This window comes from Capra hircus, chromosome 27 (assembly GCF_001704415.2).
Source record: "Capra hircus breed San Clemente chromosome 27, ASM170441v1, whole genome shotgun sequence".
NCBI lineage: Eukaryota > Metazoa > Chordata > Mammalia > Artiodactyla > Bovidae > Capra > Capra hircus.
In genome coordinates, this window is record NC_030834.1 from 25,517,134 (window position 1) to 25,539,986 (window position 22,853).

Here is a 22,853-nt window from a genome sequence, read left to right on the forward strand (position 1 = left end):
AAAAATTTTTTTTGTGATTATCAAGTTGGAACTCAAACAGATTTTCATTTTTCTCAAAGAAGTATTTTTTTTAATTGGTGGGACAAAATTTGCAGTATAAGAAGTAAAATTAAAGACTACTTTTGAGTGCTAAAGAATTCATGTAATGATTATCCCTAAGTTAAAACTCCCTCTACATGAGAAAACTTGCTTGATGTGTTTGTTTCTATTTTTGTTTCTAATTATAACTGATTGTAAACTGCATCCATTGAGCTAATTGATTTATTTTGCCATTTCATCTATTAACATAACTAATACTTGGGTAGAACTCTACGGTTTGTAAAAACACTTTTACATTCTCTTTTCCTCTTCAGGTTCACAAAGATCTGAGGAAGCAAGGGTTATCATTTTTCCCTTTTTCTAGATTTATAAACTACAGGATGAATAGACTTTCCCAGATTTCATACTCCATGGCCTCTTTGAATATATATGCTATGTCCTGTTAATATTTTATAAATACCTTTTTTGTGGGTATAGTAGATCAATATGTTATTCCTTTGTGAGCACTGATTAATATTTAAGTTTCTTCCACAGTTCCATCTCTCTTATGCAGAGAAAGAATTGCTGGAGAGAGAGCCTAGAGGAGAAGCCCATCAGGAAGTCCTTCGGCGAGCAGCCAAAGACCTCCCCATCTACACGAGGACCATGTCTGGAGGTAGAGGACAGTGAGCGCTTTAGCAGGACGGGTTGGGGTGACCGTTAGAAAGCGTATCTGTACTTGAAACTCTCAAACGCTCATTGAAACACACTGTGCTATGGCTCAGATTGTTATTAACTGTTTCTATAGAATCCCATAAAACAGAATGGAAATCTGAAAATGCTATCACATAGAGATCTCAACCAAATCAGAACTGACTTGACTTCTATTCTGCCTTCCTAGTTGTGACTCAGTGAAGATGTTAGAACTGCTGAAATCTTCATTTGTAGTTGTGTTCATTTTTAAAGTTTTACACACCTGCCTATTCTTAAGTCAAAAGAGCAGTATATGTGATAAACATATTGTTGATAATTTTACATAAGTTTAAAACTTATTATATAAATTATACAAAACTTAATTCAGCTATTGATACAGTTTATCTTTAAAATTTATAGTAATTCTTTTTTTTTACAAATACAACCCAATAAATCTCATTTACTTGGGTCAAATTTTTTAGGTCATTTAACAGCTATCCAATCAAGTAATTATCTTAAAAACTGACACGCGTGGGGACTTCCCTGGTGGTCCAGTGATTAAGACCACACCTTTCATTGCAGGGGTTACGGATTCGATCCCTTGTCAGGGAGCTAAAATCCCACATTCCTCAACAGTCAAAAAACCAAAACATAAAACAGAAGCAATATTGTAACAAATTCAGTAAAGACTTTTAAAAAATATGTTACCAAAAAAAAGCTGACACCCTTGGGTGACTGGTGCTTTCCCACCAAAGGCTCACCCAGAAACTTTGTGACTTTGGCTGTGTGCTGCCCACATCGGTGGTCACAAGCTCCATGTGGCTTTTGAGACTTAAAACATGGCTCATTCAAATTGAGATGTACTCTAAGTATAAAATACACAGCTAGTTTCAAAGACCTAGGATGAAAAAAGGACTGTAAAATATCTCATTAATATTTTTATATTGTATATATTCAATTCTGACTCACTTTGGAATCATAATTCAGTATAACTCTAAGTACCACACATGATGTTTTCCTGTTTGTTTTTACTGCTTGTCAGTGAGCAAGTGGTGATTCCCTGATTTGATATTATGCCACTGATTCTATCCCACAAAGATAGAAATGTGTTTCTGTATATGTGTATATATATTTAACCTGCTGCTGCTGCTGCTGCTAAGTCACATCAGTCATGTCCAACTCTGTGTGACCCCATAGACAACAGCCCAACAGGCTCCTCTGTCCCTGGGATTCTCCAGGCAAGAATACTGGATGGGCCTAAACTAATATGGAGGAAATTTAACCCCCCTAAAAGTAAATTACTGCATGAGTTTCCAAAACTATTTAATGGCAGTAACAGTATTAGGTGCAAAAATCTAGTTTCCATATTCCTAGTGCAGTGCTTTTTCTGCTAGACCCCTTGACACACCAAACTAAGACTAAGTCATATCAGAACAGAGTATTAGTGTTCATTAAAAACAACTGCACTTTGGATTTATGTCATCTCGTTGTGAGAATTATGTGATGCTTGTTCCTTGGAAGAAAAGTTATGACTAACCTAGACAGCATATTATAAAAGCAGAGACATTACTTTGCCAAAAAGGTCCATCTAGTCAAATCTATGGTTTTTCCAGTAGTCACATATGGATGTGAGAGTTGGTCTATAAAGAAAGCTGAGTACCAAAGAATTGATGCTTTTGAACTGTGGTGTTGGAGAAGAATCTTGAGAGTTCCTTGGACCTCAAGGAGATCCAACTAGTCCTTCCTAAAGGAAATCAGTCCTGAATATTCACTGGAAGGACTGATGCTGAAGCTGAAACTCCAAAACTTTGGCCACCTGATGCGAAGAACTGACTCATTGGAAAAGACCCTGATGCTGGGAAAGATTGAAGGCGAGAGGAGAAGGGGATGACAGAGGATAAGATGGTTGGATGGCATCACCGACTCAATGGACATGAGTTTGAGTAAACTCCGGGAGTTGGTGATGGACAGGGAGGCCTGGTGTGCTGCAGTCCATGGGGTCACAAAGAGTCAGACACGACTGAGCAACTGAACTGAACTGAAGACTATCTTCTCTTGTATCGTATGCCTATCTCCTGGGATGAACTTATGATTCTCAGTATTTTTGACAATCTGGAACAGAATCTGAATTTCCTAATATAGTCTTTATATTTTTAGCGCAAAACCTCTGGATGCCTGCTAAAATCAATTTTTAGCTGACTAGAGTCATAGACTAAATTAAATTACAGGAAGTATAATAAACAGATGATAATGTTGGTGTGGTTAATCTCTCTCTGGAATATGTGAGGTGTAAAGGTAATCATGAATGCAGAGTAGACATGCAGTGGAGGGCCACAGTGCCCCCAAGGCAGGAATATGAGGGTCCTTTTTCTTACCTCACCCTCGGCCAAAACCCCTGGGTTGTTCAGATAACTTCTTCCTCACCCCGAGAAAGGTCATGGACCGAAGCAACTGAAAGGCTCAGTTGATGTCCACACACTTTACATGTCTTAGAGAATTGAAGAAAATGGATAGTAGTATAATTGAGGGTTTTCCCATTCATTCTAGATCCACGGTCTTTCCTCCAGGCCTGAAAGAGAAAAATAGTGACTGCCTAGGTTACATTGACTGCTATACATAGAGAGCAAATACAACCATGTACAGTCTTGGGTGTGTGAGGCAAGTGTTAAGACTGTTCATCTCACTTCTTTTTGTCCTGTGTTTTTTTTTTTTTGATCCAACCATCTCCTGATTTCTTATGGGGATCTCCAAACTCTATTATGTTATTAGTTATTTTTATTAATGAGGACTATTTGCTTTTCCAGCTCTCCCTTGTTATCAATCCTTTCCTACAAAAAAATATTTGAAGACTTTTTGACTAGGAAGATTACCATTAGAGGTGATGTAATTAGGTTATCACTTTGCACACAGATATTGGTAATGTTTCCTTTTCGGCATTTACCACAAAAGTTTTAAATTATATAAATAATACATGAATAAATTCTGAGAAGATTCAAGAAAGGCAGTTAAAATTCCCCCTCCACTGTTAGGACTTTTAAAATGGTAATCAGATGGCTTACTTTAAATTACAGTGGGATGATTTTAGTTGAATCTGATCTGGCACATGGAGTGTGTTTTAATTATAAGACTAAATTTCTGTTTCTGAAAGACCGTGAACAAAAAGATTTTCACAAAAAAGATTATAAATGAAAAATTTCAAAATATTTTTGAGTTACCACCCACTTTAATTTGCAAGGTACATCCTCACCTCACACACGCAGTGTACTTTAGAGATAATCACCACTTAGAGAGAATGTACAATTGCCCAACAAAACTCACATGGAAATTGTGTGACTTTAAACCCATGCTGCCCATTATGGAAACCACTAGTCTTTTGTGATTATGACAACTTCAAATTTGACTATAAGTGGGAAACACAGAACAAGTTTTAAAGGCTATTTAAAAGCAACAGAAAGGTTCAGTTGATGTTCACACACTTCATTTGCATATAATTAATATAAAATATGTGTATTTATAATTAATATAAAATAATTATATGTTGAAATATGTATTAGGTGAAATAAAATATATCATTAAAATTAATCTCCCCCCGCCTTTTTTTTTTTTTTTTTACTTCTTTTAACATAGCTCCTAGAGAGTTTAACAGTACTCGTGTGGCTCACATTATATTCCTTCTGGACAACACTGCTCCCATTTTGATACCTGGCATGAGCCAGGGATTCTTTAGAGCTTCACCTGGAATGTCCCTGTGAGACTTCTTCATTCAGGAGATGAGCAGGCCATGCCATTCATCTCTGGAATTCCTGAAAAAGAAAGTTATAAGGGGATGATTAAGAACTTATTTCAGTATTGAAAACAACTCCTTCTAGGCCTGTTGTCTTAAAAATAAAGCTCTTTTTATTCTTAGTTTATAACAATTTTTTCCTTTTTTAAGAGATTGTGATATTAGCTAATATAATCTTGATAATTGCTTCCTGCAAGTACGTTTTCCAGATTTTAAGTTTGCTCTTTTGGTTTTGCTGGCCCTACTGTACTGCCCACTTAACAGATCTCCTATAATTTTGGCAGACTGAGGGCATCCTGTTAGATGCCTGTGTCCTGAAAGAGCATCTCCAATCATCCATAACTGTCTCTGATGTCTGTTTTAAAGAAAGGCTGAGGACTTCAGTCACAAGAATTAAAATTCTCTGTTGGAAATACCTCTTGGAATACTCACTCCTCATCTTGCATCTCACCCAACAGGGAAGATGTGGACTCTTTCCCAATTCAAACAGCTAGTTGAATTTATTCACAAATTTCTAAAATGTCTTTCTCGAAAAACTTCTAAAATGTGGTTGTATCCTTTACCTAGTCATCCTGGCAGAGTCCAGGAAATGAAGTGATTTAGTCAAGGGAGACATTCTGTTTACTTTGATGAAAATGGACATGGTTGTACCCTTTGTAAGTCTGTGATTACTTTGTAATTAGACAGTATATTTATAGTTGAGCAAGCCTTAGAAAAATTTCCCCGAAAGATCTATTCTTGGGAAATCTCTGCAGAGAACTGAGGCTATAGTCAAATCATTTCATTTTTGTATTTATGCAGTCAAATATGTCATTTCTATCAAATTTAAATTCATTATGCTTTATAGAATTTAAATTTGGATAAATGATTAAAAGCTGTTTAACTGTGTATTCAATTCACTGTTAGATCTAAGGCTAAGTGGAGCTTTTTGTTCCTAGCAATCCGCTATTGTGACAGATGCCAACTTATAAAACCAGATCGCTGCCACCACTGTTCCGTCTGTGATAAGTAAGAAAAACCCTTTGCTTCTAAAATGTCTACACACCCGTGGGTTTTTTAAATGTGTTTCTTTTCTCGTTGCTTTCCAGATTATTTCCTTTTCTCCTTTTATCAGACCTTTATTTAGGAGGTATGACCAGCACTTGCATAAATATGAGTATGGCTAAGGGCCATGATCAGCTGTCTCTGTTCCCCCAGATTCTTTGTGATTTGAATGAAGTGCATGATTTTAGCAGCTCATTCTTGGCTAGTTCTAGTTAAGAAAAATTTCTATGACTCATTTCCTTTTTATAAAGATAATTCAGTTGGCTTCATAACAGTCAGATGTTACATACTTGATATACCACAAGAACAGTACCATATACTTGTCTTACGGTTGGACATTAATAGAGAAGTTTTATTCAGACTGTCTGTAAATCTGTTGACATTTTGTACTTTCTTCAGCATAAAATAGTTGTATATTAACATACTGTGTTTTTAGAAAATGAGTTATTTTATTTACATCTTAAAGCATGTATATTTTGAATTTAAAGTTCTATTTTTGTATCATCTAGAATTGGCTATAATGTTTATTTTAGATGAGGCCTTTGCTATTATTCAGTTTTTAGATAAGTAAATAATTTTGCAATATTTTACCTACCACACCTCTTTTGAAATAGTATTTCATTTTATAACATATTGGAATTAAACTTTTGTGGGATGCTGAATTTTGTGTGTGTGGTTTCTTTTTAGATGTATTTTGAAGATGGATCATCATTGCCCCTGGTGAGTATGGCTCTATACTTAAAGAAGTTTCTGTCCTTTGTAACATAATAAGTTGAATCATTGGTCTATTTAAATCTTTTTATAAATAAAATTTTGCCTTAGCTAACCTAGGAAATCCCTTTAGGTTTAGTTTGTAGTGTTTGTTTAGTTAGCTCGAAAGAGTCTTTATTCCATGAGTTTCCATGAAATAACTTTAACACCAGTAGGTTAACAATGTAAAACTTATTTTCCTACATTTGCTCAGAGCAAATGGTTTTCTTTGTATGCACGTGCATAAACAGAGAGATTGTAGAATACAGAAATTGCACCAAAATGTGCACATAAATTATACATAACACTTCACTTGAAGTATCTAATAAGGAATGAATTCATCTAAAGATTTAACAATCTGTTTTAAATAGAACTTAATGTTAAGGAGTAGAATAGCAGATCTGTAAATACACACGTGTTTCAACAATGGTTTCCACTTAGAATACATTAAATTTTTAAAAAAAATTTATAAGTCATGAAATTAGGTAACTGACTAGAGGATTGTTGGAAAGATCTAAGTAACTAATGAAGGTTGGCTTTTCTACCTTACAACTTTTCATCTCAGTGTACACATCCTGTGAGACCACACCAAGGTTGCCAGTCAGGTTGGATTTGGACATTAAGCATGGTCATTCTCCAAGCCTTGTCTTCCTTCATGGTTGGCACTAGGCAAGGTAGGGCTTCCCTGGTGGCTCAGCTGATGAAGAATACACCTGCAATGCAGGAGACCTGGGTTCGATCCTTGGGTTGGGAAGATCCCCTGGAGAAGGGAAAGGCTACCCACTCCAGTATTCTGACTTGGAGAATCCATGGACTGTATAGTTCATGGGTCACAAAGAGTTGGACATGACTGCATGACTTTGACTTTCAGGCAAGGTAGACGCACCCGCAAAGCTACGCCAGAGGTGGGGGAAGCATACATAGTGAGCAGTGATCTTAGCTGCCAGAAACAGTAGCGGGATGTCAGGTTTACAGGATTCTTTATCTCTCCCCAGGGTACCTCTTACTTTTCTTCACCTAGATTACAGGTTAAGGCTAACTAATTCCTATGAAAATAATGCTCCTCTTAGAGAAGTAACTCTTTTCTGTCCTCATTCTTTCCTTCATTTCATTCATTCTGTTCTCTTTCTTAACAAGTTTTTTTCCCACTGATATTTCCAATTTTATGGCCTAAGTCTCTCTGCCTTTTTCCCCCTTCACATAATATAACCTGGAAATGTTTCCATATCAATATATAAGAGATTTTTTTACAGTCATTATGTAAATGTAACAGTCACTTATTAAGACTTATAGTGAGGCAACCTTTTTATACAGGTCTTGCATATGATTTTGAAGCTCAGGATCTGTCAACTTTTAGTGTTTGAAAAATCAGAGAACCATGCCTCCTGTTCGTGATGACTTCAGTGTATCTGCTGTGGCCAGAATACCCTCTGGGGTGCAGGGGACTAACCTCACACTTCTTTTTTAACTAAAATAGATATCCTGTAGTCTTTGCCTTATTGGCTATCCTATCAAATAAGTGTTTTTTCTTTTTAATATAATTTTTAAATTTGTTAATTATACTAATAATATTCTTTGACAAGTCTGCAAATGGTTAGGTGGCACTAATTAAATAATTTCAGATTCAGTTTATTGAGTGCTTGTAATGTCTAGGGGCTTCCCTAGTGGCTCAGAGGGTAAAGAGGTCTAGAGATGATATATCGATATATCTGTAAAATCTGTAATCCTTATAACCATGACAGATATTATTAGAAAATTATTTGTCCCATTTTTAAACAAGAGGAAAGTGAGGCTCAGAAAAGTTCCAGAGTGGACTTAAAGTCATATATCAAGTTGTTTGGACCTCAGCAGCCACTTTCTTTCCACCTTTTTTAATATTATGTTCTTTTTCCAATTTAGACTCAGAAAGCCGTTTCCCTAAAACAGAGCCAAGAGCTGTTTAACTGAGTTTAAATGAATGTGTAAGGGATGTTTACCTAGAATGTGTTTATTTCTCTATATGAAGGCATTCAGATTCAGAGTACATGCACTTTTCAAATTGAGTCTTCAAAGTAGTAGGCAGTTAAAATGTCTAACCAAAAGCTGTCTGTCAGAAAGAGAGTAAGTTACTATTAAAAATAAATATTATTATCTCAAGTATAACATTCCTACCAAGCGCAGTCTCTTGACTAACCTTCTCCTCTGTTTCTTGACTTTGACATGGCAAATCACAGCGTGCCCCTAAGCAGAAGTTAAAGTAAGCTAAATTAGATGTTGTAAAAATCTCCATTCAAGATCATTTTCCTTTCTATAAAAGCGCTATTTTTCATCTAGTACAAAAGCTGGTTCTTACATTCCGGCAGGAAGAGCAGTGGTCTTTCCTATCCCATCTCATGCTCCCCTGTCCACAGAAGCGTCATTGTCTGGACATCCACGTGGCCAATCTGAACACCCCAGCCTCTGTCTTCCATTCACTCCTCCAGTAACCAACACAGATAAGCATGGGGATATCCTCTCTCCTTTTGTGACAGAACACATTTAGACTCAGCTTGTATGGAACTGTTTGCGATATTACTTCTTAGCATTATTTCATTCAGATGTTGTAAGAGACGGTCTCAGTGACTGGTTCGCACTCACACTGGAATCTCAAGCTGCCAGTGCGACTGTTTTCATTCAGTGTGCACCCACAGTTTTGCTTTCTTTATGAATCTGTCATACACAACACCCTTACGTTCCAAAATTACTAAATCTAAGGCTGTTCCCTTTACCTTATATTTTTGGAGGTAGAAGATATAAACATTTTCCATTTTTGTTCCAAATTTTGGGTTGTCCATAAGTCCAATGTTTAACCTTTGAATTTTTTAAAGTAAAAAAGTTTTAATTTTAAGAACACTTACCATGAACTCTGTCCTCTTACCAAAGTTTTAAGCATGTAGTAACAGTATTGCTTGGAGAAGGAAATGGCAACCCACTCCAGTGTTCTTGCCTGGAGAATCCCAGGGACGGGGGAGCCTGGTGGGCTGCCGTCTATGGGGTCGCACAGAGTCAGACACGACTGAAGCGACTTAGCAACAGCAGCAACAGCAACGGTATTGCTAACTCTAGGTACATGATGTGTAGCAGACCTAGTTCGTATTCATCTTATGTAATTGAGTAAACATTTTTCATATGACTGTTGTTTCTCCTCAACAATAGAGAAAGAGAAACAATTAGTTTATTGGCAAAGTCAGTAAAGAGGACGATTATCTTATGCCAGTACTGAGTAGCAACAAAGGTGTTTGCTGGAGAAGGACATGGCAACCCACTCCAGTATTCTTGCCTGGAGAATCCCATGGACAGAGGAACCTGCTGGGCTACAGTCCGTGGGGTCGCAAAGATTCGGACATGACTGAGTCACACACACACACACACACACACACACACACACACACACAAAGGTGAAAGAAGAAACATCTGTGTGTTCTATGCAGTGAGTTTATTATTTTTATTGTTAATTCATGGGTTCACTACCCATGAAGATAGCAACCAGTTCCACTTAGGTAAGCTTTGATAGAAGAAGTGTGACTATAAAGTATGAGTTGTATTTGTATTTATGTTTAGTGATACAATAGTTTGAGTTCTTAAACCGCCCTCTCCAAATACAGTGATTTCAGAGTAAGAGCTGAGAATTCTGAATCTCCATTTTTGGAAACAGCATAGAGACCTGGTTCTCAGAAAGGATCTCAGAGTGCTGATTTGACAGATGAGGAAAAGGAGACCCTTAGAAATTATGGCACTTTGTCAGGGACACATAGTTATTTAGCATCGAATGTACGTGACGACCTGACTGTCTGGGTCCCAGTCCTGTTTCTTTCCTTGAACCTGCCCTTTAAGAAGTTTTGATAATCTGGTTGCTTCAGTGCTGTACCGTCAGCGTGCAAGTAGCCTGTAAAGACGTCTCATCTAATTTTGGAAAACTTAAAAAGTTTTTAAATTACTTAATCATAGTTATAAATCAAATCCAAAGGTAACACAGAAGAGAATTTAGAAAATTCCTATCTGTTTGGTGTTAATAGATTTCTCACAAGATCTATACTTAAGGCATTGTCTTATTTGCATAATTGGATAGGGAATACAGGGGTCATGAGTAATTAAAGCAATGTGACATATCAAATTTCTAGTTTGAACATAGAAATTCCTTTTTAGTGAAATGGATTTTTTAAATGTTTATATGTATTAAAAAAATCTTTAAAAAATAAATAATTTTTAAAAAGAAATCTTTGAGTTATGCTTAAAGAAATGCCAATAAATTTTAATATTAGGAAATCAAATACTTGTGTTAAGGCTGAGCATATGTGTACCTAGGGTAACAGCATGAAACTCACTGAAAATGATGTTTTTGTTTTGTTAACAGGGTGAACAATTGTGTTGGATTTTCAAATTATAAATTTTTTCTCCTTTTCTTGGCTTATTCTCTGCTGTACTGCCTTTTTATTGCTGCTACAGACTTACAGTATTTTATCAAATTTTGGACCGTAAGTTATTATCTTGGTGACTTTTTTTGGTATACAAAAATACATATATAGACTTTCAGTAGTGACTTAATCCAGACACTAATTTTATAGAATAGAGCTAATTTATATATAGTCATTCCTCATTATTCGCAGATTCTATGTTTGTGAATTCACCTACTTGCTAACATTTATTTTAAACCTCAAAGTCAATACTCAGCGTAGCTTTTGTGGTCATTTGCAAGCATACACAGAGTAGGAAAAATCTGAGTCACCCACGTACACATTTCCAGTTGAGATCAAACCAGAGGTCTTATTGCCTTCCTGTTTGAACTCTCATACTGTAAATGAGTGTGCTTTTAAGTCTATTTAGTGCTGTGTCTTTTGCATTTTTGTGCTTTTTTTTTTGTTGGTGATTGTTGAAAAGGTCTTCAAGCTTAGTGCTGAAGTGCTGTCTAATTTTCTGAGCAAAAGAGGAGACTGTGATACGCCTCGTGGAGGAAGTACATGTATATAGATAAGCTTCCTTCAGACATGACTTACGGTACTGTTGGCTGTGAGTTCTCTTATTTAATGTAGATTAAATAAGGTACCAATTAGGTTTTATAAGGAGAAACACACGGAACAAGGTCATTGATCATTTGACAAAAATGTTGTGAACCAGAAGCCTGTATCTTCCCAGGAGCAATGGTTCGGGAATCATAATTTCAGTGTTCATGGCAACTTTGAAGACCATCACCACTGCGAATAACGAGAAGTGACTATATAAGATTTTTTTTCTTAGTATCTAAAATAGAAGTTCTTCTTTATGTGTAAAAAGATTATTAAACTAGAATATCAGTCAAGTCCTGAATTGATATTAAGTGTATGCTTTAGGCAACTCATTTGTTTTCTGCACTGTATATTTTAAATGTAAGCAAAACAGAATTAGTACTATGTATTTTGGAGAAGGAAATGGGAACCCACTCCAGTATTCTTGCCTGGAGAATTCCACGGACAGAGAAGCCTAGAGGGGCTACAGTCCGTGGGGTCGCAAGGAGTCAGACACGACTGAGTGACTAACACACACACACTATGTATTTTAAGTACCACAAGATAGTCCTCATGAATACCATATAATATAAAAAGCAGTTATCCCTGCCAGAGTTGCCTTATTACATTCATTAAATTATCCTTTATTATGGGAAGACTTTATGAATTATTAGATCATTGATGTGAGATTTGAACCGCATTCAAGGCTAAAGATTTATTGATGCCTAGTATGTGTAAGTTACCTTGCTAAGCACTAGAAATACCCAGGTAAACGAGCATGTCCTAGCATTCAAGGGTACTTGCAGTGTCCATCTGCAAGAATGATCTCTCATGAATGTCCGAGAGCAGATGGCCCACAGTTCCTCATTCTTGTGGATGGTTTTATTTCCAAACCACAAATACATTTGTAAAGGATTGACTGGCTTTCACAGTGAGAACACTACTGTCAAAAGGTATCAGTGAGGTCTTGTGACCTGGCTCAATCTGACGGATAACTACAGGATATTGAAAGCGAATATCAGAAGGAGAAACATCCTAGCATCTCTGGTGCTTCACTGAGTGTCCCTGAGCCCACAGTCTAGAGTCCAGGTCTCCTTAGACGCATAGACGAGAAGAGTCAGTCTGGTTGTGCTTTGATGGTCTTTTTCATCCCATGAGTATTGTTAAGGTTTATTTTAGACAGATGTTAGCGCACTGGTGTTGAACTTTTCTGTGCTGACATTGTCTAAAGTAGCTTGAAGCATTATTGTCGGTGTGTTGTATGTGTTTGTAGTTGATGCTGTTGTTTGCAGTGATGTGAAACATCAATGAGAAGAATAGCTAAGTCATGCCGCTTATCCTTCATTTTCTGGCATTATAATAAAAGAATGTTTAAACATTTGTAAATCTAGAGTATGTTAACAAAACATTTTTAGAAAGTAAATTAAAAACAAATTTTATAAATTATAAAAATTTTGTAGCTCATTTTATCTTGCTTCCTACTTGTATAGTTTACACACATATTAATTATAATTTTTCTATGAATTTGATTATGCAAAATAAATATCCAAAATTTTAATATCTTTTCCATATATATATGTATATTCATGTTATAGTAAGCATTGATTTGAGTTTAAAGATGTATTTTTCCCTTGAAGTTTTAACATAAAGCTGTATATCTTTCTCCATATCTAAATTTAAGAAAAATTTTAAACAACAACAAAAAAAACTTATCAAATTAGGGGAATACTCATTCCTTTGACAAAACGTTTTATTTTCTCCCTTTCTTTATAGAATGGCCTACCTGATACTCAAGCCAAGTTCCATATTATGTTTTTATTCTTTGCCGCAGCTATGTTTTCTGTCAGCTTGTCTTCTCTGTTTGGCTATCATTGTTGGCTAGTCAGCAAAAATAAATCTACATTAGGTGAGTATATAATTATTGTAGTTAACAGAACTTTCAATACAAAACTAAATATTCATCAGAAGTTGCCATATGGTTAAATGCTAACCTGTCCTGAAGTTCTAAAAACCACTCTTACTTCCCACATTGTCTGATGGGAGAAATCCAGATTCACTCATTCCATGTATTTTTAAACTGTGCATTGTGTGCAAAGCATTGTGTATATATACAGTGGTGAGCAACACAGAAAATCAATAATCAAACATAAACCTAATTACAAAGTGTTTTGAAAGAAACAGACAGGATGTTGAGTTATGAATCAAGGGCTGGGGATGGTAGTCGGGAACCTATCTAGAAGGAGTGGTCAGGAAAGAGTTCATGAAAACAGAAAGTATTTGAGAAGTCGTGGAAAGAGCCAGAACATCTCAGGCAGAGAAAACAGTATGTTCAAAAGCCCTGCAGAGATGGGGTACAGCAAAGCAGTGCTACAACCTGTATGAACTTCAGAAATGTCCTAAATAAAGGAAGTCAAATAGAAAAGGTTACATGCCGTATGATTCCTTTTATAGGAAATATCCATGGAGAAAGAAGCATTTTGATGATTTCCAAAGGGTGTGAAGAAGATGGAGTAAAGAATGACTGCTTTAATTAGTATAGGGTTTCTTTTGAGGTGATTAAGATATTTTGGAATTTGGTATAGGTATCGGTTGCAAAAAAATATAAATTACTAAATGCCACTGAAATGTTCACCTCAAAGTGACCGATTTTATGTTCTCTGTATTTCATCTCTCTTTTTTTTTTTTTAAGAGCTATATATGTTTGAGAAACTATTCCTGTTTGAGAAACTATTCATAGAAAGCTAAAGAACAAAAAAATATACTATGAAGTTTGAGAAGTAAGCTGAGACTAAGCTAAATGGAGTCTTCTAGACTAAGAATAGGAGTTTCAGAATGCAACCAGGACTTAGCATTTCTTTTGATCGCAAAGGATACTCAAGTTATGAGATTCTGTTATTAAAATAATGAAAATTAATTGTATATAATTGTGAATGTTTATTTTTAATATTGAGGTGAAATCTAATCACCTAAAGTACTAGCAGAGTGAAAATATTGGTATAATAAAGTAATTTCTAAATGAACTATCATATTTCAAATTATAGAGCAATTCAAATTGTAGAGCAATTAAATTTTTTTTCAAATGTAAGTGTTTCTACTAAGCTTTCAATTTTAGAAACTTGTAGATTTTACTTGGAACACTGAAAATATTTCATGTGGACAATATGGTCCTAATTATTAAAAAGTTTTATAAAAAGCTATAAACTAGGGTAATGAATGTTAAGAATCTTGCAAATCACCACATTTTGCATATTACCTTGACTCTGCTAGTTAGATTTTTCCTTTCTCAAATTATGGACAGAAATCATTATACTTCTATGTTTATTCACATAGAAGATCCCAAAACTAACATTTTAGGTTTTGCACCTCAGCATTATTTAAGATGAAAATGTAGCATAAAGGACAGGACTTTGATGACCTTGTTCAAATTCCACTCGTGTCGTTTACTTTTTGTGTGATATTGAGCAAAGTCACGCAGCCTCTCTGAACCTTGTGGGCATAACCAGCCATGATGTGTGACCCTGCATTGCATCCTGATTTAGACAGAGAGTTTTAAAGTACCTTTTTGATTAGCTAGAAGAAAATGTATGATTGGATGACATAAATTTCTAATGAAATTGGAAAATGGAATTTATTAGTTGAGAAAAGGTTATAGAATGTATCTTTAGTCTCATTTTGATTTAAAAAATATATATTTATATCTATCTTATCTCTGTCCATTCAGCCGTCTAGTAGACGTAGAGTTTTAAATTATTTGCTTGTTTGTATTTTCTCATTTTTTACAATACACGTGCTGCTGCAGAAAGAAAAGGGTTACTTAAAAACTACAATAGATCGAGTCATATTTTAAGTTTGTTTTAAAAGAATAGACAGTCTTCATCTGTGGGGCTGTTGACAGACATATAAAGGGTCGCAGGAGGCTAGCCATGGGTTTTCAGTTTCTTCATTTAATCCACTCCTTTCTAACTTTAGAGCTTGCTAGTTGACATGCTCTTTCCTTATGTGGTTGCTCTGCCATCTTTTCTAGAGGCATTTAGAAGCCCAGTATTTCGACACGGAACAGATAAGAATGGATTCAGCTTGGGTTTCGGTAAAAATATGCTCCAGGTTTTTGGTGATGAGAAGAGGTACTGGTTGCTACCCATTTTTTCAAGGTATTTTGTTGTGAAATTTTTCAGGGTTTAGACTAGTGAAAGTAATCCAACAGAAGAACTCTGTCCTTCTGCATAAGAACTCTTATTTTTTAAGGTATTATTTTATGACCCACTATTATATCAAAGTGGAAATCAGTTGACTCCCATCTCCATAAACATACTGTACTGAAGCCAGTGTCTGAGATACATGTTTTGTCCATAATATAACTGTGTTCTGCTCACAGAGATCATCTTTCATTTACCGCACAATTGTAACTTTTTATTTTAATTATAGTTTAGGTGATGGCTGCTCCTTTCCAACTTGCCTTGTTAACCAGGATCCTGAACAACCATCTACTCCTGCAGGATTGAATTCATCATCTAAAAAGTAAGCCCATATATTTTTTTTTTTCTATTTTACTTTCAAATAATATAGTTTATCCTATGGTGTCCTTTGCTTAAGGAAAAAAAATGTTAAGAACTTAGGATCATTTACTACACTGGTTTCCAGGTTGAGGAAAGTATGACTGAGGTTGGAGTATGTAGGGAGCTTCAGTCATAATTATAAAATTCTGTGATTAATCTGGGTAGTCAGTAAACAGGTGTTAATTCTCTGTAAGCTGACTGAAATATATTATGATTTTTTTTAATGTGGTGCTTTAAAAAAAAAGCACAGTATAAGTCCAAATTAGTCCCACTTGTGATCATGTGAGCTGACAGGGTTACTTTGCCTCTGACCTGCTGGGCCTTTCCTCTTGGCAATCAAAAGACCTTCCCTGCCTGGACCAGGCCCTTGGAGATGAATGGAATCCCAGACATCGGATTGACAGCCCCATTAGCAGTGGGCGCCATATTCTTGGTCCTCTTTAAAGACCTCTAAGCTTGATCTGAGCCATTTCTGTGGAGAGAGAAAGGAAGGAGTCTAGGAAATTTATTTTTTGGACTTTGGGCCACTGTTTTAAGTCTCTTTTGGTTCCAATCTATCAAGCATTTGAGGAAAGCCTGAAATTGGATTCTGACTGGCAAAAGATAAAACGATCTAAACATTTCAAAATGCTCTTTAAAAAAAATGTTCTATATGAAGTTTTAAGTAGAACCACTTACTTTTTTAAATGTTTAAGACAGATTTTTTTTAATATGACAATACCGCTAATTTGTAAATGAAAGCCAGTAGCAGAAACACAACTATCACATCATAAGCTTTTCCTCATTACTGGAATGCCGTGTTCCCAGCACCCTCCTCCCAAGCAGTTTCTTACTGCTTATAACACTTTCTCCCGTGGAACCTGATGTCACCCCAGAATCCTTTCTAAGGCAGTGATCCCGGCAGCCATTACAAAATCACCTGAAACTGTCACGAGATGAAATCTATTTACCAGCCCATCCCTAGAGTGAGTTATGTGCCTGCCAGTTAACGTGTGTGTCACATGGGACTTTCAAAGGCACCATAGTCCTACTTGGCCCTGCCCTGTGAGTTTGGGCTTGAAAATTTCACAGAGCTGAAGGCTATTTTTCTTTTACTATGTTAAGTGGTTTTGGTAGTTAAGACTAGTTGGGGTTTAGATACAGTCCTCCTCCTACTAAGTGGGCAGGGGGAGAAATCCTAGTTCTTGCACTATTACCCATCGAGGTGGTCTTGACAAGGTCAGGTAACCTCTCTGACCTTCTCTTTCCTTTAAATGTTGAGATTGGCTTTTGACAGCTGAAGTCTCTTCTACAGAATTCTGTAATTTCTCCTGATTGGCCCATATACATTTCCTATGCCTAGTTCATGTCTCCCCTCGTGTACTCCGGAGTTGTATATGTCATTGTCTACATAATGTGCCCACATAAAAGTCATTGCCAGCTGAACAGGTACAAAGCAGAACTCTTGATTCCAAGCCACCTATCCCCTCACCCCAGCCTGAACCTGATTCTGCTTCGTTCTCTCATATTCATGAGTAGTGACTTCCATTCTCCCAGATGCTCAGCCCAGAAACTTGGGAGTCACCTGGATTCCTCTCTCTGGGGACCCTGTACACTCTGTACATTGCAGATCTTGTCAGATGTCCCCTCCGAATACACCCATAACCTGGATACTTTCTCGCCACCTCCAGGCCTGCTGTCCTGGTCCATCCGTCACTTCTCACGTAGCTTCTGGCTCCATGTTTGCCCTCCTCCACCCTATTCTCTGTTAAAAAGAGAGAGTGAGCCTTTTAAAGTGTCAATCAGATTGTGTCACTCTTCTGCTCAGAATAGAAGCTAGTGAATGTCCTTCCCTTGTCCTACTAATCCGGCCCTTGACACCTCTCAGTGTAATGCCTTACCTCTTTGCCGTCGCTCACAGTCCTCAGACACACAGATCTTGCTGTTCCTCAAATATACCAAGCATGTTGCTGATTTAGTGGCCTTGCACTTGTCAGTTCGTCTTCCTAAAAGTTCCTCCTCCAGGTATCTGAATGGTCTGTGCCTTCAGTTCACTTTCTGCTCAGGTGTAACCTTACAGAAGAGGTCGTCTTTGAAAACTCTTTGTATCATAGCAGCCTGCCCCTCTGTTCCCTTTATATTGCCTTTTACTGTTGTCAGAGCTCTTAATCTCACCTGATTTATTATATATTTATTCTTCTCCTTCCTCAATTAGATCAAAGACTTTACTCATTGATATACTAGGTACTTCAATGAGTATTGTTGGATGAATACATCCTTGCTGTTTGTTAAGAGTCCTGTTGCAGTAATGACTCTCCAAGGAGTCCCTAAAGTAGGCCTTAGCTACTTTTCTATACCTGGTCTATGGTCCCCTTCCTGAGAACAAATAAGAATTAGTGTAAAAGAAATTTTTCATATGAATAGGAGACACAATTTTCTTTTTTCAAGTTTTCCTCCAGAATTTTAATAAGGGATTTATTAGAGCAGCACAAAATTGAAATGATCTCAAATTTTAGATATGAGGTAATTATTAAGGGGAAAAGGCACAACCTTTAAAAAATATAGTCGACTAAAATATGTGAAATTACTCTTGGAAAAATTTTAAGTAGTTTTTTTCATTTTAATATTATTATAGTTACTATTTTGGTGTGTTGTAAAAAACATACTAATAGTTTCTGTGCCAATAATGTTTTAAAATCTAAATGAAATGTTATTTATTTTAAACCAAACTTTATATCACTGTCATCAGTGAGAAACTAGTATAATTTGGCATCGAATATAACTTAAAATCAATAATAAAATACTGGTAAGTTCTAATTACATTCCTTTACCTGCTAAAATTGGAGGCCGAGGCTTATTCTGTGTATTAATGATGGAGATTTGCCAAAGTCAAGGATTGTCATCATATTGTAATCAGAGGAAAGAAGAGAGCTGAGGCAAGAACATTTTTTTCATTGCGAGTCAGTATGACTTAATGCCTTGCTCCTGCTTTCCCGAAGTTCTCTTGGTAACTCCTATAATTGTCTTGCACCATGAGTGGTTTGAGCTCCTTCCTTTAAGAATTACTTCCTTTAAGAAATACGATTGAGAGTTAACCTGATGATCATAATGATAATTATTCTTCAGTCCCGAAAACCATCAGTTTCCTGCAAAGCCACTGAGAGAGTCCCAGAGCCACCTTCTTACTGATTCTCAATCTTGGACGGAGAACAGCACAAGCCTAGGGAAAGGCAAAGCTGGTAAGGGTATGCTGTGTGGCTGTTTTGAAATATTTTAGTTTTAAAAGGTGAAAGTAGTGAACATTTTTCATTCTTATTACCTGTAGAATATGTCTTATTTTGGAGTCAGACGACCATTGTAAATATAGAATTATTTTCAAAGTACCATTTGTGAAAAGCTTTGATTAATGTCTGGAAGCTGTAGAAAACCATTTTGTGAAAGATAGATTTACCTTACTTTTTTTCTGGTTTAGAGAACCAAATCTTTACTACCATGTTTTAAATAAAATGATAAACTCAAAATATAATTTATTTTGAAATGGGGAAGAGTACAGTAAGTGCAGGCAGAAGGTTGAAAAGTATCTGTTAAAAGGGATCTCAAATTACTGTGGTTTTTACTTGAAAGTTTCTATCCAGTTTCAAAATATTGGATATATTGAATATGTATTGGATATATATTGAAGTAAGACATTACAGAATTGCCATAACTTTTAGCTACCTGTTATTTCTTCATATCCCACTCACAGTTCTCTGGTTATTGTTGATTTTAATCTTTTGATTACTTGGGTCAATATGGTTTATTGGCAAAGAACAAGCAAATCATTGAAGACAGACAGAGCTGATAGCAAATCCCAATTTGGGCATCTAATCAATGTGGGGCATTTGTTAAGTTACTTAACCTCCTTTAGAGTTAGCATCTTCATCTTTAAAATACTACTTAATTCTCAGGGTTGTTAAGTATCAAACAAGACATGTGATGATACATGCAGGGGTGTGTATGCATTTGTGATTTTCCAAGTGTAAAACCATGTATCCACAATTAAGGCACTAAGGTCTATTTTTTTTTAATTATCAAAGATTATAATTGTACAATATTGAGATGTATAGAACAAAATACAATTTTTGGAGGACAAATGCTCTACAATATTGTGTTAGCCTTGAACAAAGAGTTCTCTATCTTTCTCTATAAAACTAAAACAACACATTTAACATTATCCTGCAGGAATGTTGAAAACATCTGATATCGTCAGGCCTTAAAAATATGATATTTAATCAAATACAAAGAAAAAAAGAAAAAAAATGATGTTTAATTTGGGAGCTAAAGAGTTTAAAAGAAAGAGGTGAAGTTGCAAAATTTAAGTAGACATGCCACATACTGACATATTGAATGGTATGAAAAAATACACATAAATTAAAATTATAGTCTTGTTCTTAAGGAATGTACATTCCCTCTGAAGAGGCCCATCATTTGAATATTCATAATTTGGTCTGTCTCTCCATCTTCAAAAATGCCATTCCATTTTTCAGTATATGGGAGGGATTACATATTTATCCAAACTAAATTGATGTCTCCTATTTGCCCTTTGAATCCCTCAGTTTCCTTAGAGGCAAAGAAATGATGTATACAGAGAACTCTCTTTCAGAACAGATTCATATTTCACCTTAGAGTTCTACATTAGCACAGAGGTGATTTTCTGGTTTCTGTGTGCTGTTAATCTGGGGACATGGTAGATTAATTTTCCGTTACTTTGATAGATGAATTTAGAAATGGTTTAAAGGACGGTGTAAAAGAAAGAAGAGAAATGTGAGAATGGTGAGATGAGAAAGGGCTCAAAGATTAGTTTGACAAGAATGAAGAATTAGAAAACAGTGATTAGGGTAGTGTGCAAGTGCGAGGTTTAGCATATTTTACATTATCTTATTCACACCTCCTACTTCCTCCGGTGTATATATGTAACTATATATACACTTTTTAAAAGTGCTATTTTGGGAGTGCTGGTTGTGGCTGACCGTATTGTGTGTATGTGTGTGTTTTTTCTATATAACCATCTTGTAAACACTCATAATATGTACAGGATAACTTTGGCAATACACTGGTGGGATTCATGGATGAATAAACAGGTCTCTGCCTTTTTATTCAAAAGCAGCACCCACAAAAATTGCTAACGTATGTTTTCTCTTAAAGGTATGAGCAATCCTGCACTGACCATGGAGAATGAGACTTAACTCTTCTAACAAAATGTACTCATACTTCATGCAAGTAAGGAAAGTTCTTCCTTTATTGTTATGTTTTATATTTTTAATCACTTACTAGCCCTCTTTGGGCAAATAGTTTCCATAAACATTTATTTTTGAGTAACTCAAATAGAAGATGTCTTAGCAGACCCTTGGGATTGTATCAGTCATACAAGAAACCTTTAAATACAGATCTAGCTTCAATATTAGCTAGTTATTTGGTTAACTTAATAAAATATAAGTTGATGAATAGAACTCATTTTTATAGCAAGAATTGATCCTAAAACGTGGAACTTTAAAATGATAATCTTGCAGTTTTTTGTTTTGTCCTTTCCTTCAGGTCTTATCCATGACCACCCATTAGCTGGATCTCACTGGGTCTAAAAATATAAGACAATTATAGCTTGTTAGTGCAGATCTCTCCCATCCTTATTTTCAGTCATAGCAGGACCCCAGAGCATGTGTCGCCCTTAAACTAATCAGTGTTCCAAGTCATTTTCTTTAACCTATAATTTTTTTAAACCTGTAATTCCAAATCAGTTTCCTTAAAGCAAAATCTATTTATGAGCCTGCAGTTAATAAAAAGCTCCAAAAATGTCCTCTTTGGAACCAAGCCATAAATATCTTAACAAAATAAGCAACTATATGTACTGCTACAATAAACAATGGGCTTTCCCAGTGGCTCAGTGGATAAAGAATCTGCCTGCAATGCAGGAGACACAGGAGATGTGAGTTCAATCCCTGGGTCAGGGAGATCTAGAGAAGGAAATGGCAACCCGGTCCAGTGTTCTTGCCTGGAGAATCCCAGGGACAGGGGAGCCTGGTGGGCTGCCGTCTCTGGGGTCGCACAGAGTCGGACATGACTGACGTGACTTAGCAAGAGAGTAACACCTTAAACAAAGTCATTTGTGTCAAAGTACTTCATAGATATCTGGTTTTCACCTTGTTCGGTTTTGGTTTTGATGAATGCAATTCTGTGTGCCAGCTGGCCAGCGTTTTTGGTTTGGGGTGACTCTGCATGATGGTGTTGTAGATCTGATTGATTGTAACTGTGGTTAGTGTCATGTGCTCGGTTGTGTCTGACTATTTGCAATCCTGTGGACTGTAGCCCGCTAGGCTCCTCTGTCCATGAAATTTCCCAGGCAAGAATACTGGAGTGGGTTGCCATTTCCTTCTCGAGGGGATCTTCCCAACCCAGGGATCGAACCCTTGTCTCCTGTGTCTGCTGCATTGTAGGTGGATTCTTTATCCACTGACCAATGGGGAAACCTGTAACTATGTAGGATAGTGAAATTTTAACATTCTTAGTTGGGTTAATTAGCAAAGAGACAGTGTAATTTCTGGAAATAATTCTTAAAATGTAACTATGATTATATAATGAATCATTAACTAATACCACAAAGTATTTTACAGAACATAGTTCTGTAAAGCAGACAAAGTTTCATGGGATTCTTTTTTTCAGTATGTTGAAGTAGCTATAGTCACCATTGATTGTGAGGTCATCTGGTTAAATACTTTATGAGCTTTAACATAGTAATGTCACTTTGTGTATAAATCAGGTAGATTTCCAAGTATTTTGACAAGATCAGTGTTGGGTTTGTTCATCATTCTTCTCAACTCTTTGCAGGACCAGAGACATAGTGGTTTCTAAATAATTGGTAATTGGGTGATAAAATAGCATCACTGAAATTTAAAATCTTACAGAAACTTGATTTTATTACATTTGGATATATAACAGTAATGGTCACAAAACCCAGTTGCAATATGAATCAGCTGTATTGATGTAAAAGAAAAC

General features: G+C 36.0%; 1 protein-coding gene across 1 annotated transcript in view; it reads left to right on the forward strand.

Annotated features, from left to right (window-relative positions):
- Window positions 1-22,853, forward strand: part of ZDHHC2 (zinc finger DHHC-type containing 2) — a 66,273-nt gene that overhangs the window by 40,161 nt on the left and 3,259 nt on the right. Inside the window, exons 4-12 of the mRNA XM_018042102.1 lie at window positions 574-694; window positions 5,434-5,503; window positions 6,227-6,259; window positions 10,662-10,782; window positions 13,063-13,195; window positions 15,314-15,440; window positions 15,715-15,807; window positions 18,951-19,063; window positions 21,009-21,083. Coding sequence (XP_017897591.1) covers window positions 574-694; window positions 5,434-5,503; window positions 6,227-6,259; window positions 10,662-10,782; window positions 13,063-13,195; window positions 15,314-15,440; window positions 15,715-15,807; window positions 18,951-19,063; window positions 21,009-21,049 — 852 coding nt within the window. The 3' untranslated portion in view covers window positions 21,050-21,083. The remainder of the gene's footprint in view (window positions 1-573; window positions 695-5,433; window positions 5,504-6,226; window positions 6,260-10,661; window positions 10,783-13,062; window positions 13,196-15,313; window positions 15,441-15,714; window positions 15,808-18,950; window positions 19,064-21,008; window positions 21,084-22,853) is intronic.